The following is a 22640-nucleotide window of genomic DNA, read 5'->3' on the forward strand; positions in this document are numbered from 1 at the left end:
CAGTGCATGTCTGCCTTTTCCCATTATGTGTGTCCCTCAGAGTGTCTGTCTTCTGAAGAGGACCCGTGGGAAACATCCCCCGGGACCCCGAGGCCATATGATTTTTCTCCCTCTCCCATGACACAACTTCCTCTCTGCTCTGAGAATAGAGGACATGCTCCATAGACCTTGAATCAGGAAGAGCCGAGTTGTCCTTTTTACATATATTTCCACAGATTAATGAGAAACACCTTCCTTTTTTTTTTGCTAAATGAAAGGAAATTTAAAAATAAAAGAAAGTTCAAAGAGGGGCCCTGTGTCCCTGTTGAAGATGGTCGCACGCAAGGAAGTGGGGAGAAAGAGGGACACAACTGGCTTGAGGAACAAAATGAAGAAATATAACGAGGACTGCAATAGTTATTTGGTGCAAAGAATTTGGGGCAGGTATTCAACCAGTATTTGTTGAATGAATGAATGAACGGTGATGAAGTAAAACATAACCCCTGTAACTCTCTAGCTGTATGTGACCTTGCCCAGGTTGTTTCTCTCCATAGCTTCTGCACCTGACAAGCGGGATAACCATAGCCCCATCACAGCCTGGCATGAGGGTGAAATATAAAAATGACTTGGGTGGTAGGCACCAGGCCTGCACATAAGCAGTGCTCTGCAAATTTTAACTATTTCATTTTTAGTAGACAAGATTTGAGTATGTCTCTGTTTCTCCTACATAGAAGCCATCATGTAAATGTTTATAGACTAAACAAACAGAACAGTTTTCCCCCTTTTTTCCTAAACAAGACAGGCAACACTTTATTTAGATAACCAAAAATAATGTTTACAGGAAGGAAACCTTAACAAGCAAATATATAGCTATACACTTTCTTTTTACCATCAAATACCAATTCCCTCTAAGATACTTTGTGAAAAATTTACAATTTCCAACAAAGCTAAAATTTGCCTGAGAGTTCTTCAGCCTCAGAACAAAAATGAAAAGTTTGCAAAAATTTTTTTGTATGATGTGAACAAACAACTTTTTCTTTCTTTTTTGCATAGACAGGCACTGGGAATCAAAGCCAGGTCGATGGCACGGCAGGTGAGAACTCTGCCTGCTGAGCCACACCCACAAATAATTTTTTTTTTGGCGGGGGTGTGCATGGTCCTGGAATCAAACCTGGGCCTCCTGCATGAAAGGCGGGAGTTCTAACTACAGAAAGTACCTGTGTACCCCTACAAATAACTTTTTTTAATAATGTATTTATTGCCAACAAATAACTGCAACTGCTAACTCCTATGTGAACCAGCTTCAATTATTCCAACTTTCATGACCCACTGTCTTGTTAGAACTTCTCCTGCAATCCAGAGCCCAAAGCTAGATGGAGAAACTCTTCTTACTGCAGGCAGGAGCTTTAAGAACTTGCCCTGGGATTCCTGGTACAGCGCTGCACCCGCGGGCAGAAACATAGGCAGATTCTGAGTAGAAGTTGCCATGATATTCTCCTAAAAACCTCAGAAAGAGGTCAAAGTACTTCAGTAAAGCCTTCAGAGTCTCCTCAGGAAAGGACATCTTTCCAAGGTGTCTGGAAGTTTGACAAACCAGTGCAGCAGATGTTGTGCCCCATAAACACAGGAGGGTGCAGGCGAGGGCAGGCGAGTGCTAAGTGTCAGGCCTGGGTCTCCAGGAGGGGACCTCGTTTATTTCATTATTTCTCCTCCCCTGGAAGCCCGGCCCTCCCCTCCTGGAGTCCGGGTCTTTTCCGGCTGCAGGGACGGCCTGGCCACGGCGACAGACGGGACTGGGGACTGCGCCTGGGCCGGGCGATGCACTCCTCCCCAGCAGCCACCCCTGGCTGGGCCCGCAGAGCTCCTGGGCCCTGGGGGTGTTCGGGGCACTTTCCTTAATGGGGAGGAAAAGAGCTTGTTCCTTGGCCACAGCCAAACCGCGGGAGACGTCAGCGCAGGTTCTCGGGCTTCCTCAGCCATCTCCTTGCAACGCTCCACGGGCTTCTGTGCGCACCGTGATGGCGGGTGACCCGTGCGATGCTGACCCGGCCTTTCCGTGGCCGAAAGGGATGCGCGGATAGCAAGATGCTTCGCACGCGACCCCAGAATCGTTACGCTGTTGTCTGTCACCGTTCCCTCCTGTCAGAATCGTACCTAATGTCCCCAAGCTGCTCCTTCCCGGCCTCGGGGGTCTCTGCAGCAACTGTCCCCCCTTCCAGCTCTCTTTTGTGCACAGCGCTAGCTCTTCTTTCACTTCAGTCTTTCCTTCGGTCGCACCATCTTCACTTCTTATTCCTGCTTCTGTTTCTTCATCACCATTAGCAGAGGAACTGCTCCTTGAGTTTTTAGCATTTTCATCTTTCTCTTCAACCGAGAGGCTTTTTAACTCACAGTCAACGCCAGGCAACCTGCAGTGCTGCTTCTAATCAACTTTTCCACAAGATGTTCCAGTTTTGGCTTCCTGCTCCCCTTTCCACTCACACCCCCCAAGTCCTGTCTCCCCCTCTTCTGGACCACTCTTCTCACCTGTGACCTACCTGATAAAATACAGATTTAATTCAGGCACCTTCAAGGTGTATTGCAACACAAATTACAGTTGAAACAGAAGAAACAAGTTGCGTTTGTGTGTCCTAAACTCTGAAGAACTGCATAGTTTTAGGAAAGCAGCGATTCTGAAGTCCCAATTTCATAGGCTAACATGTACATATCAATTCCAATAGAGTAGAAAATGTCCCACATCATTGCTCCTTAGTAAGAATTGGCTGGTAACAATGAATTGTTTTAACTGGTAAAAGGTTTGCAAATAAATTTCTGAGCAAGGACAGTTCATGAGCTTTTGGATTTCCCCAGAATTGCCCCTGTCCAATAGCAGAAGTCCCCATCTTAAAAGCTGCCTGAAGAGAACAGACCCAACTGGCCACTTCACATTTCAGAACTAACAAATCATTTAGCAAGGGAAGGAGCGAGCACAAGGCGTTTAAAAATTCCTTCCTCCCCAAAAGTCAACGAAAATGCTCGAATTCTTTTCTTCTTAGCTCCATGGCCAACAGTTTTCCTTCCTATAGCCCTGCTATTTTGTTAAAGAATCCTTTAGGGATTAATCTCATTGACCAAGAGAACTGTATAGGAGTACTTTATAATGCAGAGAATAGAAAACTTGAAGATTTAAAAAGTAGGGTAGATCAATATTTAGTTATTTATGAGTATATATACACTCATAAATATACAAGTATATCATACATATATATGATAAATACATCATATATATACATATATATACACAAAACCCAAATATGTTGAAAAATAAGACTTTCACCAAATGTAGGCCTTCACAATGTTAAATATGTAAAATTACTCAGTTTATTCTTATACCTGTATCCTGAGATATATATCATCTTGCATTTTAATACATATTTGTGTTTTTGTGATGTAGGAAGATGTGCCAGTTTGAAACTGCTGTGTGCCACAGAAAAGCCATGTTCTTTAACGCTGATTCAATATCATTGGGTGGGATCTTTTTTATTAAGTTGTTTCCATGGAGATGAGACCCACCCAATTGTGGGTGGGGCCTTTTGATTAGGTGGTTTCCATAGGATGTGTCTCCAGCTATTCAAGGTGGGGTTGCTTACTGGAGTCCTTGAAGAAGGAACCACTTTGGAAAAAACTTCAGAGCTGACACAGACAAAAGACCTTTGGAGATAAAGAAAGAAAATGCCCCTGGAGAAGCCATCGGAAAGGAAAAGCCAGGAGAGAAAGCCAGCAGATGTAGCCATGGACCTTCCTGACTGACAGAGAAGCCCTGAACGTCATCGGCCCTTTCTTGAGTCAAGGTGTGTTTTTCCAGATGCCTTAGTTTGGACATTTTTATGGCCTAAACGGTAAACATGTGTGGCCACCACACCTGTCCCGGTCGTGGGGGACAGGTTTCTGGCCTCCAGGTTGAAAAACTGCACTTGTATTTCTAGATCAGCAAGTGTAGGGGAAGAGATCCAGGCCAGCACGTTCTCTTGAGGGTGAGTCCCATCAAAAAGACATTAAGTGAAAAAACAGTTAAGCAACTTTTGAAACTGCTGACATCTTCACAGAGCCCGTCGCTCTGTGCTGGGGGTGCTCTCGGTGCCGGGCCAGGCAGGGTGGGGGCCACACCATCCGCTGCCCGGTGGCAAAGGACAGGCCACCCAGGCGGCGGGCCTGAGCCTGTCTCCTCGGCGCCCCCAGAAGCGCAGGGGCAGCAGCTTTCCAGGCCTGCACGTCCTCCCCTCCCCTTGCCCTCCCGCTGACACGGGGTAGGGGGTGGGTTGCGCCGAGGTGGAGCACAGATGCAACACCGAATCGGATGAGCCCACTGACCCGCCTCGGCCCTGGGCATGACATGCCAGGAAAGGTTCTTGAAGGAGGCGCGACCCTCTCCTCTGGCCACAGCACCCTGACTTCTTCCAGCCTGCATCCCACATGACCTCATGCCAGACCAGACCTCGGACGTCAGCCTGGCTGCCCAGAAACAGTCAGTTCCAAGACCATTCCTCCCACAGTAATGAGGAAATGAGTAAGAGCAGGGGCTGTGCCCAAGAGCCCGGCCGCACTGCAGCAAGGATCTGCCTGGCACTGGAGGAACACCTCGGGAAGTTCTAGAACCTCCCCCACATGGCCAGCTTTGCGGTTTCCTCTACACCTCCCTCATCTCCCGGTCAAGCCTCAATTCTCTCCTACTGAGGAGAAGAGCTCTGAGACAAGGGGAAGACGACATGAATTCCCAGAAAACCCTTCTCGGGTGATGGAGGAAGTGGCTCCATTCTGTTGCCCCCACTTTAAATTTTAGAAGTATGTGGTTTGCATGTGGAAGCACTGTGGGTGGGAAGGGGGTTCTGAAAGCAGATATGCTTACAGCCTATGCATTTGGACATGGGTAGAAAGATGGTTTACCTCCTGCTTTAAAAAATGAAAATGAGGGGGGTCGAGAGGTTGAAGGAAAGGCTTTGTCGTATCTGGCTAAGCGTCTTCAGTGTCCCTGGTGCAAAGGTGAGTGTGCTCCACTCCAGACCTCCTCACACAGCTGCTCCTCAAAACCCAGGGGCAAAGCTAACTTGACAACACACAAGGCAGGTGCTCTCTGTTCGTGAGCTGCCCCACTCCCCACCCTGCGAGACACAGGCCCTGGGAGGCCCCAGACTTCAGCCAAGGCCATTTCTGGACTCATAAAACTGGTTCATGATATTCACAGTGGCATTAGTCAAAATTGCCAAAAGATGGAAACAACCCAACTGTCCGCCAACAGATGAATGGGCAAACAAGACATGGTGCATATGTACAGTGGGACGTTATATACCAGCAGTAAGAAGGAATGAAGTCCTGAAGCACGTAGCAACATGGATGAATCTTGATGACATTATGTTGAGTGAAATAAGCCAGGCACAAAAGGGCAATGTGTGATCTCATTAATATGAACTTTTTATAATATGTAAACTCATAGAAATAAAATCTAGAATAGAGGTTACCGGGAGATAGAATGAGGCTGGAGAATGGGGAGCACTTAATATGTTCAGAATTTTTAATTAGGTTAAATATAAGTGTTTAGAAATGGATAGAGGTGATGGTAGCATATTTGGGTGAGTGTAAATAAGAGTGGTGAATTATGCGCGTGATTGGGGTTGAAAGGGGTTAAGTTTAGAGTCATGTATGCCACCAGAAGGAAAACTAGAGGTTAAAACATGGGGCTGCATAACACAGAGAGCCCTGTGCTGGACAAAGGCTGTGGCTAACAGTGCAAATGTAAAAAAGTTATTCATCAACTAGAGCGAATGAATGCCACTATTACAAGGACTTAATAATACAGTGGTATATGGGGGAAAAGGTACCTCTTGTAAATTATGGACTACAATTAACAGTAATAGTTTAGTATCTCTCACCCACAGTAACAAATGTACCACACCAATGCTAGGGGCCATGAATGGGGGCGGGTTTGGGATGTTTTGGGTTTTTTTAGTTTTTGTTATTTAGATTTTTTTTTTTAAATAATGAAAATGTTCTAAAATGGATCGTGGTGATGAGTGCACAACTATGTGGTGATACTATGAGTCACACTGATTGTGTACTTTGGATGCGTTATATGGTGTGTGACTATCTCAATAAAATTCTATTAAAAAACAAAAAAATGGGAAAAGGCATACCACGGAAACACTAAGCCAAAGAAAGCTGCTGTAGCTCAACTAACATCAGACAAGGGAGACTTTAAATAGCTAGCATTGCCAGATGCACAAAAAAGAAGAACCACTGGCTCATGCAGATGCTGTGGGAGGGGCCAGGAGGAAGAGAAGCCTCATTTTCCATCCCACCCCACTCGGCCAGTCAGCTCATCCCAGCCAGCCTGGGTCCAGGTTTCACTTTTGTTTGGCAGGGACAAGCAGAAAAACCCTTGGGGCTGGTTTTGGGCAAGCCCCTGGTGAGACAGGGCGGGGCCAACTGAAGTAAACAACTTGGGTCCTGGACTGTCCCGGCCATGGGAACCCTACGAAACTCTTAGACAAAGTTTGTTTGTTATTGTCATTGTTCTGTTTTATTTTGTTTTGAACATAGAGGAACAAAGATGTAGCTCAAAGGACACCTTGAGCCAAACAAGAAACAACTGGTTTATTTTAATGGTGTAGACAACCCCTGTTTCAATGGATCTAAAAGGAAGACCTAATCCATTTTCAACTTTGCCTTCAAATCATTCTTTTCAAAGCTTTGTCCATATCTCATTCCTGTCCCAAACCCTTCCAAAGGTGTTCGATGTCCATAGGACAATGTCGGGATTCCTCAGGATAATACTTAAAGCTCTCCAAATCTGGCCTTTCTTCTCACCTACCACCACCATCACCACAAACCACAGCATGTTCTTTCCAAAACATGCAAGATACTGTCAAACCTCAGTCACTTTTACTTCCCTGTTCTTCCTGCAATTCTACTTGCCTTGGTCTTCTATTTCCTCTTTCTAAGCTGCGGTCAAAGACTTCACTTCCATCCAGTCTCCCCTGACTGCCCAGCCCAGCTGTCGGTGGCCCCTGCATCTCTCAACACCCAGGGGTCTCACTGTCGATTCCAGCTGGTCATCATGTAGTTCCCTGTGAGGCTCCTCATCTTTCTTTTTCATATCGAGGTCCCACTGTGCCCTGAGAGGGGCAAGGACTGCCTGTTACCCTCGTTACACTGTGTCACCAACACTTGATGCTGATTTGAACTGATTCGCTCAGTAGTTAACTACAGGGCACCTGCCAAGCACCCATTGTTGTGCTGGGAGCTGTGAGGATAAAAACGTAGAAGGAGAGACAGCTCCTGTATCCCAGGCATTTCTTGCTACTTGTGCTATTTCCTTGGTATATGACTATGTGTCCAGTTTCTAACCTCCCCAGCTAAAAAAGGAGAGTAAAAATAATGCCTATTTAAGAATTTTACAACAGTGATTAATGATGATAAAAATAAGGCTCTAGGAGCACGGACTCTGGAGAGTAACAGATGTGCTCGACACAATTCGTGAATGAAAAGCAGGCATCTAACACAGGACAGATGAAGCAGGCATCTAAGGCTGTTCGCAGGACAGATACAGAGATGGCATTTGGTTTGGGGGGAGGCCAGGAGGGAACACTAGAGATGGGTCTGCTTTGGGAACTCCTGTGAGAGGCGCTGGAATGCAAAGAGAGATCAGATAGGTTTTTGCACCGGCCAAGGCCAGAGGTGAGAAAGACAAATCAAGACGATCTGCCCTGAAATAAAGAAAGGGAGTGAAAATGAAAGGCACTGGGGAAATACAATCTACAGGGCTCTGACCACTACCAAGTACAGAGAGAGAAGAGGTAGGCGCTGGGGCTTGGGCCCTGACTCAGCATGACTTGCAAGAAAGGAAAAACAAAGTTTGAGGCATGATGACAAGTCTAGCTTTGGATTGTTCCATCTGAGTCGCAAATGGCGGCAGCTGAGGGTTGAGGACCGTTGAGAACGAAAGTGCTCTGGGAACTGACACCTTCAGGTTCTTGCTAAAACGTCACTCAGTAAGATCTTCTCTGCTCTCTCTGCTTAAAATCCCCCCACCCTCTCCTCTCCACCTCCTGGCCTTCCCCAGTCCCCTTCCCAGCTTCATTTCTCATGTATACTATTTTTACCATTTTTTTCTCCTGACTCTTCTAAGCGCCATAGACAGACTATTTGGTTTTCTCACTAGTTGTATCTCTAGTGCCTGGCATGTAGTAAGTACTAAATAAATATTTGTTGAATGAATGAATGAATGACTAGGAAGAACAAACATCATTTGTCTGGGTGCGGTTAGTAGAAGCCAGGGTAATACATGCTAAACAAGACCAAGAGAGGAGAGAGGGTGAAGCAAGGTCTAAGAGGGGAGCCTTGGGAGATACCCACTTTGGGGGAAATTTTGGAAGGAGCAGGGGGACAGTCACAGAGCGGTGGAACTGTGTTAAAATTTTCCGAAAGGAGGAGAGCCAGGGTCATGGGCCAAGAAGAGGGTTTTAAGAAGAAGAGACAGATCAATGGCATCGGAAGTCTTCATACAGAGCCAAGGCCTTGTGCTGGGGACTGAGGAGTTTTCTGGTGAGTTGAGAGACCAACGCATGGGACGTACAATGCCCTCTTTCATTGAAAATGTACTATTTCTTACCTTCTGCAATATAAAAATGGGGCTGCTTTTGTTTTCTTCGCATTCAGAAATATTGCTACCAATCGCAATACTGTAGTTGCTTGTTTCCTCCCATATTCTCCTGTACACATACTGCGTCGTCAGCGGCCCCATCAAACTCATGGCAAAGGCGCTAAGGAAGATGGCAGGTTCCACAAATAAAACCTTCATCGTGCCAGGGGAAGTAGCTGAAGCCTATTAAAAAATACAAGAGAGTGATGATCAGCTGCATTCCTATCTGAGAGGCTAGATTTCCAAGGTCCCTGAACTTAGAGGAATGTTGTTGGGTAAACATTAAAGAAAACAAAATAAATAAAAACAAAAAGCAACCAGCGAATGCAGAGCAGGAAGCCCCTGCTATGGGGGTAACCTTGACTTAGAGTAGGGTACTCAGCAAACGGGGACTGTCAAACTTCCGTTAAGAGTCTGCCTTTCCAGGACTGGAATCTCCTTTCAGAGGACGCTTACACAATCTTGATAAACTGTCACCCATCCTGTGACCTGCCAGGTGGCCTACGCAGCGGGGTTCCTCTTGGCGCGGCTGTTGCGCAACTTTTGTTATTATTTTGCCGCTCAGCAAAGGACTGGGAGGCCTTTTAAAAAGTAGTTCACCATCGGAAGGGGATTTTATATTATTATTATTTTTTAACTCACCCCAGGATTACGGTCTTCCTGCTAGGCTAGGCGCAAGTCTGACCATTTTCGGGCCCCCCCGAGTCTTTTCGGGGTGTCTCTCCGGATGCGACTCCCGAGCTGGGAGCGCAGCTTCCGGGGTCTGAGTCCGCCTGGGACGCGCCGGGGACCCCTGGCCGCTGTCAGGCACTGGGCCGGGTCTACACAGCGGGCATCAGAAGCAGGGACCGGGGCCAGGTCTACACAGCAAGCGTCCGGAGGCAGGGACAGGGGCCAAGTCTGCACAGCCGGCGCTGAGGGCAGGGAGGGGGCAGGTCTACACAGCCGGCATCAGGAGGAAGAAACCGGGGCCAGGTCTACACAGCCGGCGTCAGGAGGCAGGGAGTCGGGGCCAGGTCCACCCAGCTGGCGCTGAAGGCAGGGAGGGGGCAGGTCTACACAGCCGGCGTTGGGGGGCGGGGCCAGGGGCCAGAGGCCAGGTCTACACAGCCGGAGCTGAGGGCAGGGAGGGGGCAGGTCTACACAGCCGGCGCTGGGGTGGGCAGGGGAGTTTTCCCTTCAATTCGGTCAGATCCTCATGCTGGGAAACGCGCGAGCTATCTGCAAGCAAACCCGACAAAGTGCACTTCCGCTTCCCCAGGACACCTGCGCTGGCTTTCGGCGCAGCCTCCGCTTCTCCGGGGCCTGTGGGGCTCGGCCTCGGCGGGCTCGAGGAGGCCCCGGGTGCCCCGCGGCCGCGGCCGGTCGGTAGGTCGCTGCGTGGCGGCCCCGCTCGGGTGACTCAGCCCGGCCGCCTGCCCGGAGGAGGCGAGCCCCGCCCAGGGGGCATCACGGGGGGGCGGACCCCCCCCGCGAGGGCCCGCCCCCAGCCGCGACCTGTGCTCGCTTTCCATTGGGCCCCGCGGCCGCCGCCCCCGCGCCGATTGGCCCGGCGTGACGTCACTCGCCGCGGCCGGGGACGGGCCTCTGGGCGCCCCGCTGCAACGCGGGATGGGTTCCCGGCCTCCGCGGCCTGAGCCGCGCGCGAAAGGCGTCCCCGCAGGTCGCCGGCGCGTGAGTCGCTCCTTGCAGCGTCCGGGCCGCATGGGCCGGGCGGTGGAAGCTGCTGGAGGGCCCTCGCGCCGGAGGGCTCGGGCTTGGGGTCCAGGTGGTCGCTGGCTCCTGCCCGCGGGGTGACCTTGGGCAAATCGTCCGAGCCCCCGGAGCCTCCGTTTCCTCACCTGTCGTGGAGTCTGTGCACGCCTCGACCCCCAGCCAGGCCCGCTGGGACGCGCCCGCAGGGGCAGGAGGGTCCCCGCAGCCGTCCAGGGGTGCTCGCGCCCTGGGACTGGGGCCGCTGGCAGGAGCAGGGCGGGTCCCGCCCTGGGCGCCGTCACGGAGAGCGGGTGATCCTGTGACTGCGCGTCCCCGCGAGCCGTTTTCGGAAGGCGCACAGGCCAGGTGAGGAAAAAGCAGCAGCCGCCGGAGCCGCTTCGCGGTTTAGGCAAAGTTCATGTTTTGTCTGTGTGTCAACCAGATTAAAGATCTTTGTCTCCTCCGGTCATGACCACAGAATGGCCTTCTCCGATGCCCATACTGAGTGAATTTGTTGATACTCAGCAACTCCACGGCCACATGTCAGTGCCTGACACAGGGACACTAAGAAGAAGTGAAAAAATCCATGCAAAACACTGTATATCTTTGTTATTCTTTTAACACAACATCTAGTTTTGTGCTGGCTGCATCCACGTCTAAAATTTTTGGCTTCCTTAGACCCTCCTGCCACAAAGTTTCATGTAGGGAGTAAAATGACCATGTCAGGTGTTTGGTCATCTTTCAAATCAAGGTCAAGGTCATGCCCTGAATCTTAGTGTCTTGAAAAGGCAAAGGTTTATTTATCACTCAAGCCACGTGTGCATCAGTGGGGCTTCGTCCTTGTCATTTTCCCTCCAGGACACAGGCTGGATGCCGCCAACCTTGGGAAGGAGGAAGGGATGCCTGGCACCACTCTTGAAGGCTTCTTCCTGGAAATGACACATGTGACTCCTGCTCACAGTCGATTGGCCACATAAGCCACGAGAGGGCGTGGAGGAGGAGTGCAAGCCCTTCGAGTTCCCAGAAGGAAAAGGAAAGATCCAGAAATAGCTCTAATGACGTCCACATCCCAGACCATGCTTTCTCATGAAAACCAACAGGAAAGAAAAAGTGCAGTTAGAAGATGTTCTTAAGGGGCAGAAAGAATGAGCATCCAACATACTCCAGGTTTGACTGCACCCACCCTTCCGGCGCAGAGAAGAGAGGCAGGCATTCGTCGTGGATCTGCTGCCGCTTCTAAGGTGACATTTGCCACTGTGCAGGCCCCTTTCCCTCTCTTTTCGAATGCCAAGTGCTTGTGTATGCATGAAAGAAGCTTATGGACTGTGTTGAAATCTGGCACTAGGCGAGGCATTGTGGATGAAACAAAAGAAGTTAACACCATGGTCAATCATCAAAGAAGTGCATTTGGGGAGAAAAGATGGAAAGAGATGACAGGAGTAAAGAACAATTCTAAAACCGAGTATCTGGGACTTATCACACACCCCTACTGTCCAGTAAGCACATCTACTCTTCACTCCCCACAGGCTCCCAGCCTGGGCCTGCCCCCTCCAAAGACTGAGAGAAGAAATTGAAAATAAAGTCTCCGCTCGAAAGGACAAAGTGGCCATTCAATTGGCATAATCTCCCTGGCAGTGTTTCCAAAATTTGTGTCAACAAGTCTATTCTTACAGGGGTCTCCAGGAAGATTTTTAAAAATAGCTTTATTGAGACACATCGCATGCCGTGTAATTCACCCATTTAAAGTGTACAATTCAGTGGATCTTAATCTATTCTGAGACGTGCAACCATCACCCTTGGTCAATTATAGCACATTTTTAACACCTCAAGAGGAGACCCCACATCCTTTAATTGTCACACCCCGTCTCCCTCCCTATCCCTAAGCAACCATCATCTTCTTTCTGTTGCTATAGATGTCGTATTCTGGACTTGGATATGAATGGAATCGTGTGGAATGTGGTCTTTCAGGACTGGCCTAACATGGGTTCAAGGTTTATCCATTTTGTAGCCTGGATCAGTACTGCATTCCTTTTAATGGCGGAATAATATTCCATTTATGGCTAGACCATCTTTTATTTATCCATGCCTCCACCGAAGGTCGTTTGGATTGTTTCTACTTTTTGGCTTTTGTGAATAATGCTGCTAAAAAACATCTATGTACATGCTTCTGTATGGACTCCAGGAGGAATTTTGCATTGTATGTTTTTAGTTTAATAATCTGAAAATTTTAACGTAAATATATTCTAAATTATCTTAAAACCAAGTATTGTTGGTTGATTTTAGTGGCTGCATTTGTTTTTCTGCTATGATAACATTGGCACAAAGTAAAACAACCTTAATAATCTCAGACTAATGAGAAAAGAAGTGGACTAAATGATATGTTTAAGCCAAGGGAAGATGATTTCATATCATGTTGTTTGAAAGAACTTTTCATAGTATCCTAATAAAAAGTGGTGGGAGAATTGAGTCATTTCCTGACACACAAATATACGTACTTGAACTCAAATGATCCTGTCCAGTGCTGGGCAGTGCCATATTCCAGTGGCAAAAGCCAAAATGGGGTATAGAAGCTACTAGAGTTTGTTGATTTCAAGAAGAAAGTTAGTTTTAGCTTCTGATAAAATCAGCAAAGTAATGTGACAAAAAGACTTAGTTCTAACAATTACTGCATAGTAGGAGATTGCCAATACATGAACCAAATGTAATACAACTCCAAGCACAAATTACTGAAAAGAAATGTAATCTGGTCAAATGACCTTGGTCAGTCCACACCAAAACAGACCTGAATAGGTCTTACCTAGCTGAGAAATTCATGGCCTAACCTTGTCTTAGTTCACCTCTGTTGTTTTGGAGACTGTTGAACAAATTCCTTCTTGGCTTCCATGACACACTGTTTTCCTGCTACTCCGAGGAATTCCTTCTCAGTCTCCTCTACAGGCTTTCATCTAAATGATTGTCCTCATAGGGTTTTATCTCTGCTCTCTGCTTCTCCCCTACCAGTCACATCCACACTTGTGACTCAACTACAACAAATATGCAGATCACACCCAAATTTCTGACCTCAATTCCACCCTCTTCTCTTGAACTTGACCCTCAGAGCTTCTGTTTGAGCATTTTGGAAAAACTTTAAATGTCCCAAACAGACGTCAACATCTTCCTCATACATCCAATGCCCTCCTGTAATCCCTGTTTTAGTCTATGAAATCTCCTGTCCAGTCAGCAGAGCCAGTGACCTGGAAATCATCCCTGAATTTTTGGTCACCGAATTCTGTAGCTTTCATGCCATAAATATAACTGATATATCCTTTAGCCTTTCCGGGTATTTGGCATTGAACCTGACAACTCTTTCTCAGCTTTGGTTAAGGTTGCAGGCTTTGTCTTGCCATTGGCTCACTGGTGAATGGAATTTGAAGGTTCCTGGAGAGGAGATGGGCAGATAATGCAAAGGGGCCAGGCAGTTCCCTGGTAAATCAGAAGTCCTGACCCTTTCCCTTTGAAGTTTCAATTTGTTACAACATTTCTGACAGCTGAGATGGTCCTACTGAAGCTCAATTGTCAGAAATGTACAATAATGGCCTTCAGGAAGAATTCCACCATGATGGTAGTGGTGGAAGGGGGTAAAACAGATTGGACTGTTGAGCCAGGCTCAATATCAAGGCCTAGCTTGTCCTAAGAGAGTGTTAGAACAACCTAAAGAGGCTGCACCCCACCCTCCCCCGCCACCTTGGCCTTGGAGTTCCCTAGGAGAAATGACTGTTCAACTGTAAATGAAAGCATCTGTCACTAGAGTTATAACTGGGAACCCATCGCCTGTGGGGAAGCGGGGGGAACTAAGCATTGCTGTGCCTAGCCTAGCATCCACCCCCTGCTTCACCCACCTCCCTCTGGTCTCTGCAGCGCTCTGCAGTGTTGATCCTTTGACCTGGGACCTGGACTCCATGTTTTCTGTACCAGCCTCATCAAAGCAGAGGTCAGAACCTTGGTTAAAACCTCTATTTCTTTTCTGCCGAACACCAGTGAACAGGACTAACTCCTTTTGACTAAGTACCCCTGTTCAAGGAAGGGAGAGCCCACAGAATGAGAATGGACTTCTTGCCATCAGTAGGATGGAAGCTTGAATTTGATTTGTCGTCGTTCCCATCATGGGAAAATAGGATATATGGGAAAGCTCCTGGAACAGGGTCTGATACTTGGCAGGTGTTGGATCATGTTCCAATTTGAACTTGAATCTTGCTTGGTCAGGCACATGTGCCCACAGTGCCTGAGATATGATGGAGAAGAACTTAGTATTCCTCTTGTGCAGCTACCTCTTTCTTCTCTGAAGAGGAGTGGTCTGTCCCATTTTTAACAGGCGTGGGTGTGGGATTCGGGGAGCGTTCAAAGTCAGCTGGGTAAATTCGTGGCTCTACAGTATGCACGTCTTGAGAGGATTTGTCTTCCTCCATCCAGCTCCTTGGTGCAGGCCCCATCGCCTCTCACCTGGATCACTGCCACGTTTTGTACCTGGACACTTCACCTCTCCTCTCACTCCCCTTTCATTCATTCTCCCACAGCAGCAAAGCACTGTCTTCCTCACGTGGATATAGAATTGCCTCATTCCCGTGCCTGAAACCCTTGAACTTAGAATAAAACTCAGCTTCCTCTCCATGGCCTGAAAGACCACGCATCACCACCTCCGCCAGCCAGAGTCTCTCCCACTATCAGGACTGCTACACTTGAATTGCTCTTACTTCTTGACCAAGCTGTTTCCCAGCTTAGGGCCTTTGGAAATGCTCTAACTGCCCAGAATGCTTTCTCCCTACCTCCACTTCCCCCTGGCTCTTCCCATGGGCAGTTCCTTCTCTTTCTTTGGGATTTAGCTAAATGTCACCTTAGAGGAGTCTTCTGGGATCATCCTACCCAAAGTAGGAAAGTGGGTTCGCTTCTGCTATTCTCTTAATTTATTGTTGATTTCTTTTAGCCCTTCACCTTTTGATATTATTTTCTTTGTCTGTATACTCACCTAATTCCTGCACTAGAACACAAGCTCCATGCAGGCAGGGACCATGGCTGACTCCTTTGTGACGGTCCACAGCTAGAATGGTGGCTGGCATGCAATCAATCTTTCTCAAAAGAATGAAATAGGAGATTTTGTTCTGTTCTCCCAAGTTATGGAACTGTACACTAAACCTGCCCTTGGGAACCGCACAAAATAATTATCTGACATGTTTATTTTTCTAAGACACCGAATTTATTACTACATGCTCTGACTTCCTGAATCACTTAAAATAAATGTGCCAGAATATTCAGCAAACTATGACTAAAAGAACATTCAAATATGATATGTAATAATGACAGAAATAGGAAAATTTATACTCATGAAACTAGTCTAAAAGGTGTGACTCCCAATCTAATTGCAATTCTATCTGAAATTGCACTCTGCTAGAAAAGGGGGGGAAAAGACGTTCAACCTCACTAGTAATCAAATAAATGGACAATGGGATGATAAAGTATCATCTTTTATATCCAAAATGAGCAAAGATTTTGTTTTAAGATAAAATTCATTTGGCCAGGGTGAAGTGAAATGAACAAATTCTCAGACACTGCTAGTAAAAAGTAAATTGGTAAAACATTTTTCAGAGGAAGAATTTAACGATAATACGTTAAACCCATTAACATGTTGACTATACACTGTCTCCCAGCCAGTTATACTAGTGAAATAATAATGAATTTATACAATGAAGGTACTTGTATTTTGATCACAAGGTTGTTTTTCATTTGGAAATACCTAAATATATTACTAAATGTTTGTGTGTATGTATTTTAATTTATTTATAACATAATAGGGGACTCATGTATATGCATTAAAGTATGTTTAAAAAGACCGTCATATTATATTTTTACATAATATCTAATTACATGACAAAATTTTCATGCTATGACACTAAGCCATAGCCCCACGCTAAGCCACTAAGGATGGGGAGCCATAAAAGTATATAGTATAAACCCAACTTTGTTAAAAAAAAAAAAGTATACATTCATGCATAAGACAAAACCTGTAAGATAGTATATCAAATGTTAGTAGCAATTATCTCTGAGTGATGGCTTTATGAGCAATTTTCATTTGCAAATTAAATACCATAACCAGCATATTTTTCTGTGTTCTCCACACTTCAGCAATGAACATATTACCTTATAATAAGAAAAAAAGAGCTTATCTTAAAAAGAAATAAGAAACGAAACCATAAAACAGTACCTTGCAAAGTCATCCATGTTCATTACAAACTTTTGAAAAAAACAACCCTAAAGTTGGGCCAGCAGGCACGTGGCAAGAGGACACTCTTGGGTTATCAGATAAGACAGGATGGCCACCCGGTGCTGGGAGGCAATGAGGGGCCTTATCTAGAGAAGTTATCTCAAGAATGGAGAAATAACCAGGGCGCAGGGCCGGGGAGGACAGGGTGGCTGTACCTGCACCTTATACCCAGACAAGACACCCGCATCAGAGAAATCCCCCAGTCCAATCTCCTGACTGAACACCCAAAACAGGGAAGTGAGATCCAGAGTGGAGCCCCTGTGCTCTCTGTCAGGGACGTGTTTGCGGGCCACTGCCCTGGGCTAAGAGAGCTACAGAGAGCTCCTCCCGAGTCCCCTCCCCTGCCACCCACCGCTCTTCCTTCTTGTCCCTGCCCGAAAGGGCAGGACATTTTCACCCCATGGGGTTTTATACGGGGAAGTGCAGCCCCCCAAGGCTGAAATGTGCCCTCTCATCTGTCCCCTCCTGTACTCGCCTCTGCCCCAGCTCAGCTTCTCCTCGGGGCACCCCCGCAGGTGGGGAGGCGGAGCCGTCACTGCCTGGTGGGAGCACCTGCCGAGCCCCGTCCTTGGCCACCTGGACCTGCGAGGGGATGGCCTTGGTCTCGGCCAGGCCACTGGGGTCAAGTGCATCGTGGTTACTTTATTCCCGTCACCCTGGAGCCCTGACAATGGATAGATTTGTACATGCAGGAAGTCTTCAGGTGATGAGAGCCCCGCCCTCGAGTATTTGGTCCAGAGCTCAGCAGCACGCCCCCTCCTTGCGTGGGGCACAAGCCGCTGGGCCGCAGCGGGGGAGAAACCCTTACCTGGCCATTTTGCTGAGTTGCTGGAGGCCGAGTGTGCACCGGCCTGAGCGTGAGAAGCCCTCGGGGGCTGCGGCCTCAGAGGGGCCTCTCTTGGCAAGGGCTTTACCTCCAGAAACCCCAGGAGACTGTCACAGTGACGCCCCAAGAAGACCCAAGAAGACCCTTCCTGGCCCCGGCAGGGGGAGGGAGCGGTGACCTCTGAAACTGCCCAGAGCGAAATAGCAGCCACACTTGGGGCAGGGACTTCACCATCTGGGGAAGGACAGGCCTTGCCTCTGCCCCTCGAAGGGAGGAAACAGAAAAGCTAAGAAAGTCTTGCGAAGATCACAGCCCAGGAAGACGGGCCCACCCAAAGACGGAGAGTTAATTACAGGGTGACAGAGCGTCTCCTGTGGCAGCACAGGCTGCAGGGGGTGACAGTGACAGGGTGAAGCTCCATTGCCAGGCGCGGATTCTACTTGAGGAGGAGACAGAAACAAGGACGCTGGAGGGATCTGAAGCCTCTGGCGATCACGGCTACAACAGCTTAAAGGCAGCCTGATCCCCCGCCAGAGCAAGGAAACCTCCCACTAAAGGTCATCTAGCGGAACTTTTCACACCGTGTGCCTCAGTTCCTGCCGTGTCTGACTTTCAACAACAAACTAAAGGCTGGCTGAAGGGCAAGCAAAGTCACAGCCCGCAGAGACGAACTGGACTAGGACGTGTGACGCTTTGGGCATCATCAGACAGGCATCTTTAAATCCCTGTGATTCATGTGCTGTGGGGTGTGTGGGAAGAAGTAGACAGCGTGCAAGAACAGATGGGAAATGTGAGCAAAGACACAGAGTCTAAGAAAGAGTCAAAAGAAAATGCTAGAAATCACCCTCCCCCCAGCAGCAATGAAGAGTGCTTGGATGCCTCCTCAGCAGGCTGGACACTGGCAGGTGACCCGAAGACGTGCCACTCCCACGCCAGGCGCTGGTGGCCACTGCAGGCCCGTCTCCGGCCTCCGGAGCTGGCCCACTGGCGGCTGAGCAGAGAAGTCCAAGGCCAGCCACCATGTCTAACCTGACCTTCCCATTGCAGTTTCACTCCTGTCTTCGCCTTATCCACACCTCTAACCCTTTCGCATCTGGTTTTCTTACCTTTAAGTCTCGTCCCGCTCCAGTTCTGTGTGCAGCGGGGCTGGAGCAATCAATCTCAAAAACTGGCTGTTTTCTCCGTTGAAATGGTTACATGTTGTCGTTTGGATAAAGTCCAAATTCCTAAGTGAGAGATACCACATTGGCCTCTACTTATTTCTGAGCTTCAACTTTTGCCACTCCCTACCTAGACCTTTATGTGCATACACTGAACTCTGGTTCTGCAGCACGAAGTTTTGATCAGCTGCATTTCCTCTCCTCTTCCCTGTCTGCGTCCGGTTTCTCCTTCGAGACATAATTCAAGGATCAGTGGTCGTGGGAAACTTCCCTGACTTTCTCTCCGTGCCCAGCATCTGAGTTTGCTTTTCGTAGAACTCTCTGCTGTGGCATTTACCACAGTTGTCTCTTTTTCAGACTGTTCTGCCCTGGACAAGGCTGGAAGTTCTCTAAGCTTAATAGACCATGCCTAATAAGCATGTAGTACTTGGCATACAAGAGCAACCTGTAAATATTTAATGGATGAATGAATGGACAGGAAGAGAGAGAGAGGGGAAAAAAAGGTCAACATAAGAAGCCAAACTGCAACAGGGATTTGGGCCAAAAACCAAAATGCAGGGTGTATTAAGATTATTGGTTACACATAACAAGACTCCGGTGAAAATAAGCAGAAAAGGAATTTTCTAGGAAGGTATGAGGCAGCTCACGGAACCAACACAGGAAGGTTGGAGGGTTAGAAAAGAGACGCCTTGTTCTCATTTGCTAGCTGCCGGAATGCAACACACCAAAGACAGATTGCCTTTTAATAAAAGGGGATTTAGGCGGCTCTCCAACCACCACCATGCCCTCTTCCGCCTTCACCGGCTCCTCCGCCACCGGCCTCGACAGCCTTGCCACCCTCACCTTTCCTCCTCCAGAACAGCTACTGGGGGAGTGGAGATAATACAGAGCAGCTCCCGGAGCCACGACGGAGATCAAAGGGACGGCGTACCCCATCCTGGAACGGCTGACTGTCTGGGAGAACAAGCTCCGGTGAGATCACCGAGGGGCACGGGCTTTCCCGGGCGGGACGGCAAGCGGCCGGAGTCCCTCCCTTCCTCCTTCCCAGGCCAGCTGGCAGAATTGGGCAGGCAGTCCCCTTGGGCCGCGGCGGCTGGTGCCCCCACCACGCAAGGCCCCCAGGACCAGCTGAGAGAGTTGGGTCGGAAATCCCCAGACTGCAGAGAACAGTGACCGGGGGGTCCCTTCCAAACACATGACTCCCCGGTCCGGCTGGGAACAGTGCACTCTCCCGGGCTGCGACAGCTGGTGCCCTCCTGCCACGCTTGGCGCCCCGGGCCGACTAGGTAATTCGGTCGGGCGCTCTCCCATGCTGCGGCGGCCGGCAACCCTCCCCGCATTCGGAACACCGGGCTGGCTGGCACTATTCCAAGACGCTTCGGCTGCCGAACCTCCCCTACGGCGAGAGTTTTCCAGAGTTAAAGGACCCACAGCAACTTTCACTGGTGGAACCCATAGACAAACGTGTGCCACGAGCGCCACCTACTGGGCAGGATAAGAAAAACAGAACCCAGAGATTTCACAGAAAAATCTTTCAACCTGTTGGGTCCAACACCCAGGGAAATCTGACTAAATGCCCAGACGCCAGCAGAAGATAACGGATCACGCTCAGAAAATTGAACATATGGCCCAGTCAAAGGAACAAACCAATAGTTCAAATGAGATACAAGAGCTGAAACAACTAATGCTGAATATACGAACAGAAATGGAAAACCTCTTCAAAAACGAAATCGATAAATTGAGGGAGGACATGAAGAAGACATGGGCTGATCAAAAAGAAGAAATAGAAAAACTGAAAAAACAAATCACAGAGCTTATGAAAGTGAAGGATAAAGTAGAAAAGATGGAAAAAACAATGGATACCTACAATGATAGATTCAAAGAGACAGAAGATAGAATTAGTGATTTGGAGGATGGAACATCTGAATTCCAAAAAGAAACAGAAACTATCCGGAAAAGAATGGAAAAATTTGAACAGGGTATCAGGGAACTCAAAGACAATGTGAACTGCACAAATATACATGTTGTGGGTGTCCCAGAAGGAGAAGAGAAGGGAAAAGGAGGAGAAAAACTAATGGAAGAAATTATCACTGAAAATTTCCCAAATCTTATGAAGGACCTAAAATTACAGATCCAAGATGTGCAGCGCACCCCAAAGAGATTAGACCCAAATAGGCGTTCCCCAAGACACTTACTAGTTAGAATGTCAGAGGTCAAAGAGAAAGAGAGGATCTTGAAAGCAGCGAGAGAGAAGCAATCCATCACATACAAGGGAAACCCAATAAGACTATGTGTAGATTTCTCAGCAGAAACCATGGAAGCTAGAAGACAGTGGGATGATATATTTAAGTTACTAAAAGAGAAAAACTGCCAACCAAGACTCCTATATCCAGCAAAATTGCCCTTCAAAAATGAGGGAGAAATTAAAACATTCTCAGACAAAAAGTCACTGAGAGTGTTGTGACCAAGAGACCAGCTCTGCAAGAAATACTAAAGGGAGCACTAGAGTCAGATACAAAAAGACAGAAGAGAGAGGCATGGAGAAGAGTGTAGAAAGAAGGAAAATCAGATATGATATATATAATACAAAAGGCAAAATGTTAGAGGAAAATATTATCCAAACAGTAATAACTCTAAATGTTAATGGACTGAATTCCCCAATCAAAAGACATAGACTGGCAGAATGGATTAAAAAACAGGATCCTTCTATATGCTGTCTACAGGAAACACATCTTAGACCCAAAGATAAATATAGGTTGAAAGTGAAAGGTTGGGAAAAGATATTTCATGCAAATAATAACTAGAAAAGAGCAGGAGTGGCTATACTAATATCCAACAAATTAGACTTCAAATGTAAAACAGTTAAAAGAGACAAAGAAGGACGCTATATACTAATAAAAGGAACAATTAAACAAGAAGACATAACAATCATAAATATTTACACACCGAACCAGAATGCCCCAAAATACATGAGGAATACACTGCAAACACTGAAAAGGGAAATAGACACATATACCATAATAGTTGGAGACTTCAATTCACCACTCTCATCAATGGACAGAACATCTAGACAGAGGATCAATAAAGAAATAGAAAATCTGAATATTACTATAAATGAGCTTGACTTAACAGACATTTATAGGACATTACATCCCACAACAGCAGGATACACCTTTTTTTCAAGTGTTCATGGATCATTCTCAAAGATAGACCATATGCTGGGTCACAAAGCAAGTCTTAACAAATTTAAAAAGATTGAAATCATACACAACACTTTCTCGGATCATAAAGGAATGAAGTTGGAAATCAATAATAGGCAGAGTGCCAGAAAATTCACAAATACATGGAGGCTCAACAACACACTCTTAAACAACAAGTGGGTCAAGGAAGAAATTGCAAGAGAAATTAGTAAATACCTGGAGGCGAATGAAAATGAAAACACAACATATCAAAACTTATGGGACGCAGCAAAGGCAGTGCTAAGAGGGAAATTTATTGCCCTAAATGCCTATATCAGAAAAGAAGAAAAGGCAAAAATGCAGGAATTAACTGTCCACTTGGAAGAACTGGAGAAAGAACAGCAAACTAATCCCAAAGCAAGCAAAAGGAAAGAAATAACAATGATTAGAGCAGAAATAAATGAAATTGAAAACATGAAAACAATAGAGAAAATCAATAAGACCAGAAGTTGGTTCTATGAGAAAATCAATAAGATTGATGGGCCCTTAGCAAGATTGACAAAAAGAAGAAGAGAGAGGATGCAAATAAATAAGATCAGAAATGGAAGAGGAGACATAACTACTGACCTCACAGAAATAAAGGAGGTAATAACAGGATACTATGAACAACTTTATGCTAATAAATACAACAATTTAGATGAAATGGACGGGTTCCTGGAAAGACATGAACAACCAACTTTGACTCAAGAAGACATAGATGACCTCAACAAACCAATCACAAGTAAAGAGATTGAATTAGTCATTCAAAAGCTCCATAAAAAGAAAAGTCCAG

At 47.1% G+C, this 22640-nt stretch overlaps 1 protein-coding gene across 4 annotated transcripts in view; it reads right to left on the reverse strand.

Annotated features, from left to right (window-relative positions):
- Positions 1–19539, reverse strand: part of SLC46A3 (solute carrier family 46 member 3) — a 31433-nt gene extending 11894 nt beyond the window's left edge. The window contains exons 1-3 of one of the 4 annotated variants that reach the window (XM_077158940.1): positions 19473–19539; positions 18576–18695; positions 8624–8836 (exon numbers count right to left, since the gene is read on the reverse strand). In XM_077158940.1, the coding sequence (XP_077015055.1) occupies positions 8624–8812 (189 nt within the window). In that variant the 5' untranslated portion in view covers positions 8813–8836; positions 18576–18695; positions 19473–19539. Of the gene's footprint in view, positions 1–8623; positions 8837–9295; positions 9701–9919; positions 10056–10494; positions 10679–18575; positions 18696–19472 lie in introns of those variants that run through there. The other 3 variants (XM_077158941.1, XM_077158942.1, XM_077158939.1) reach the window with 3 other exon arrangements.
- Between the last annotated feature and the right edge of the window lie 3101 nt (positions 19540–22640).

Source organism: Tamandua tetradactyla, chromosome 4 (genome assembly GCF_023851605.1).
Source record: "Tamandua tetradactyla isolate mTamTet1 chromosome 4, mTamTet1.pri, whole genome shotgun sequence".
Taxonomy (NCBI): domain Eukaryota; kingdom Metazoa; phylum Chordata; class Mammalia; order Pilosa; family Myrmecophagidae; genus Tamandua; species Tamandua tetradactyla.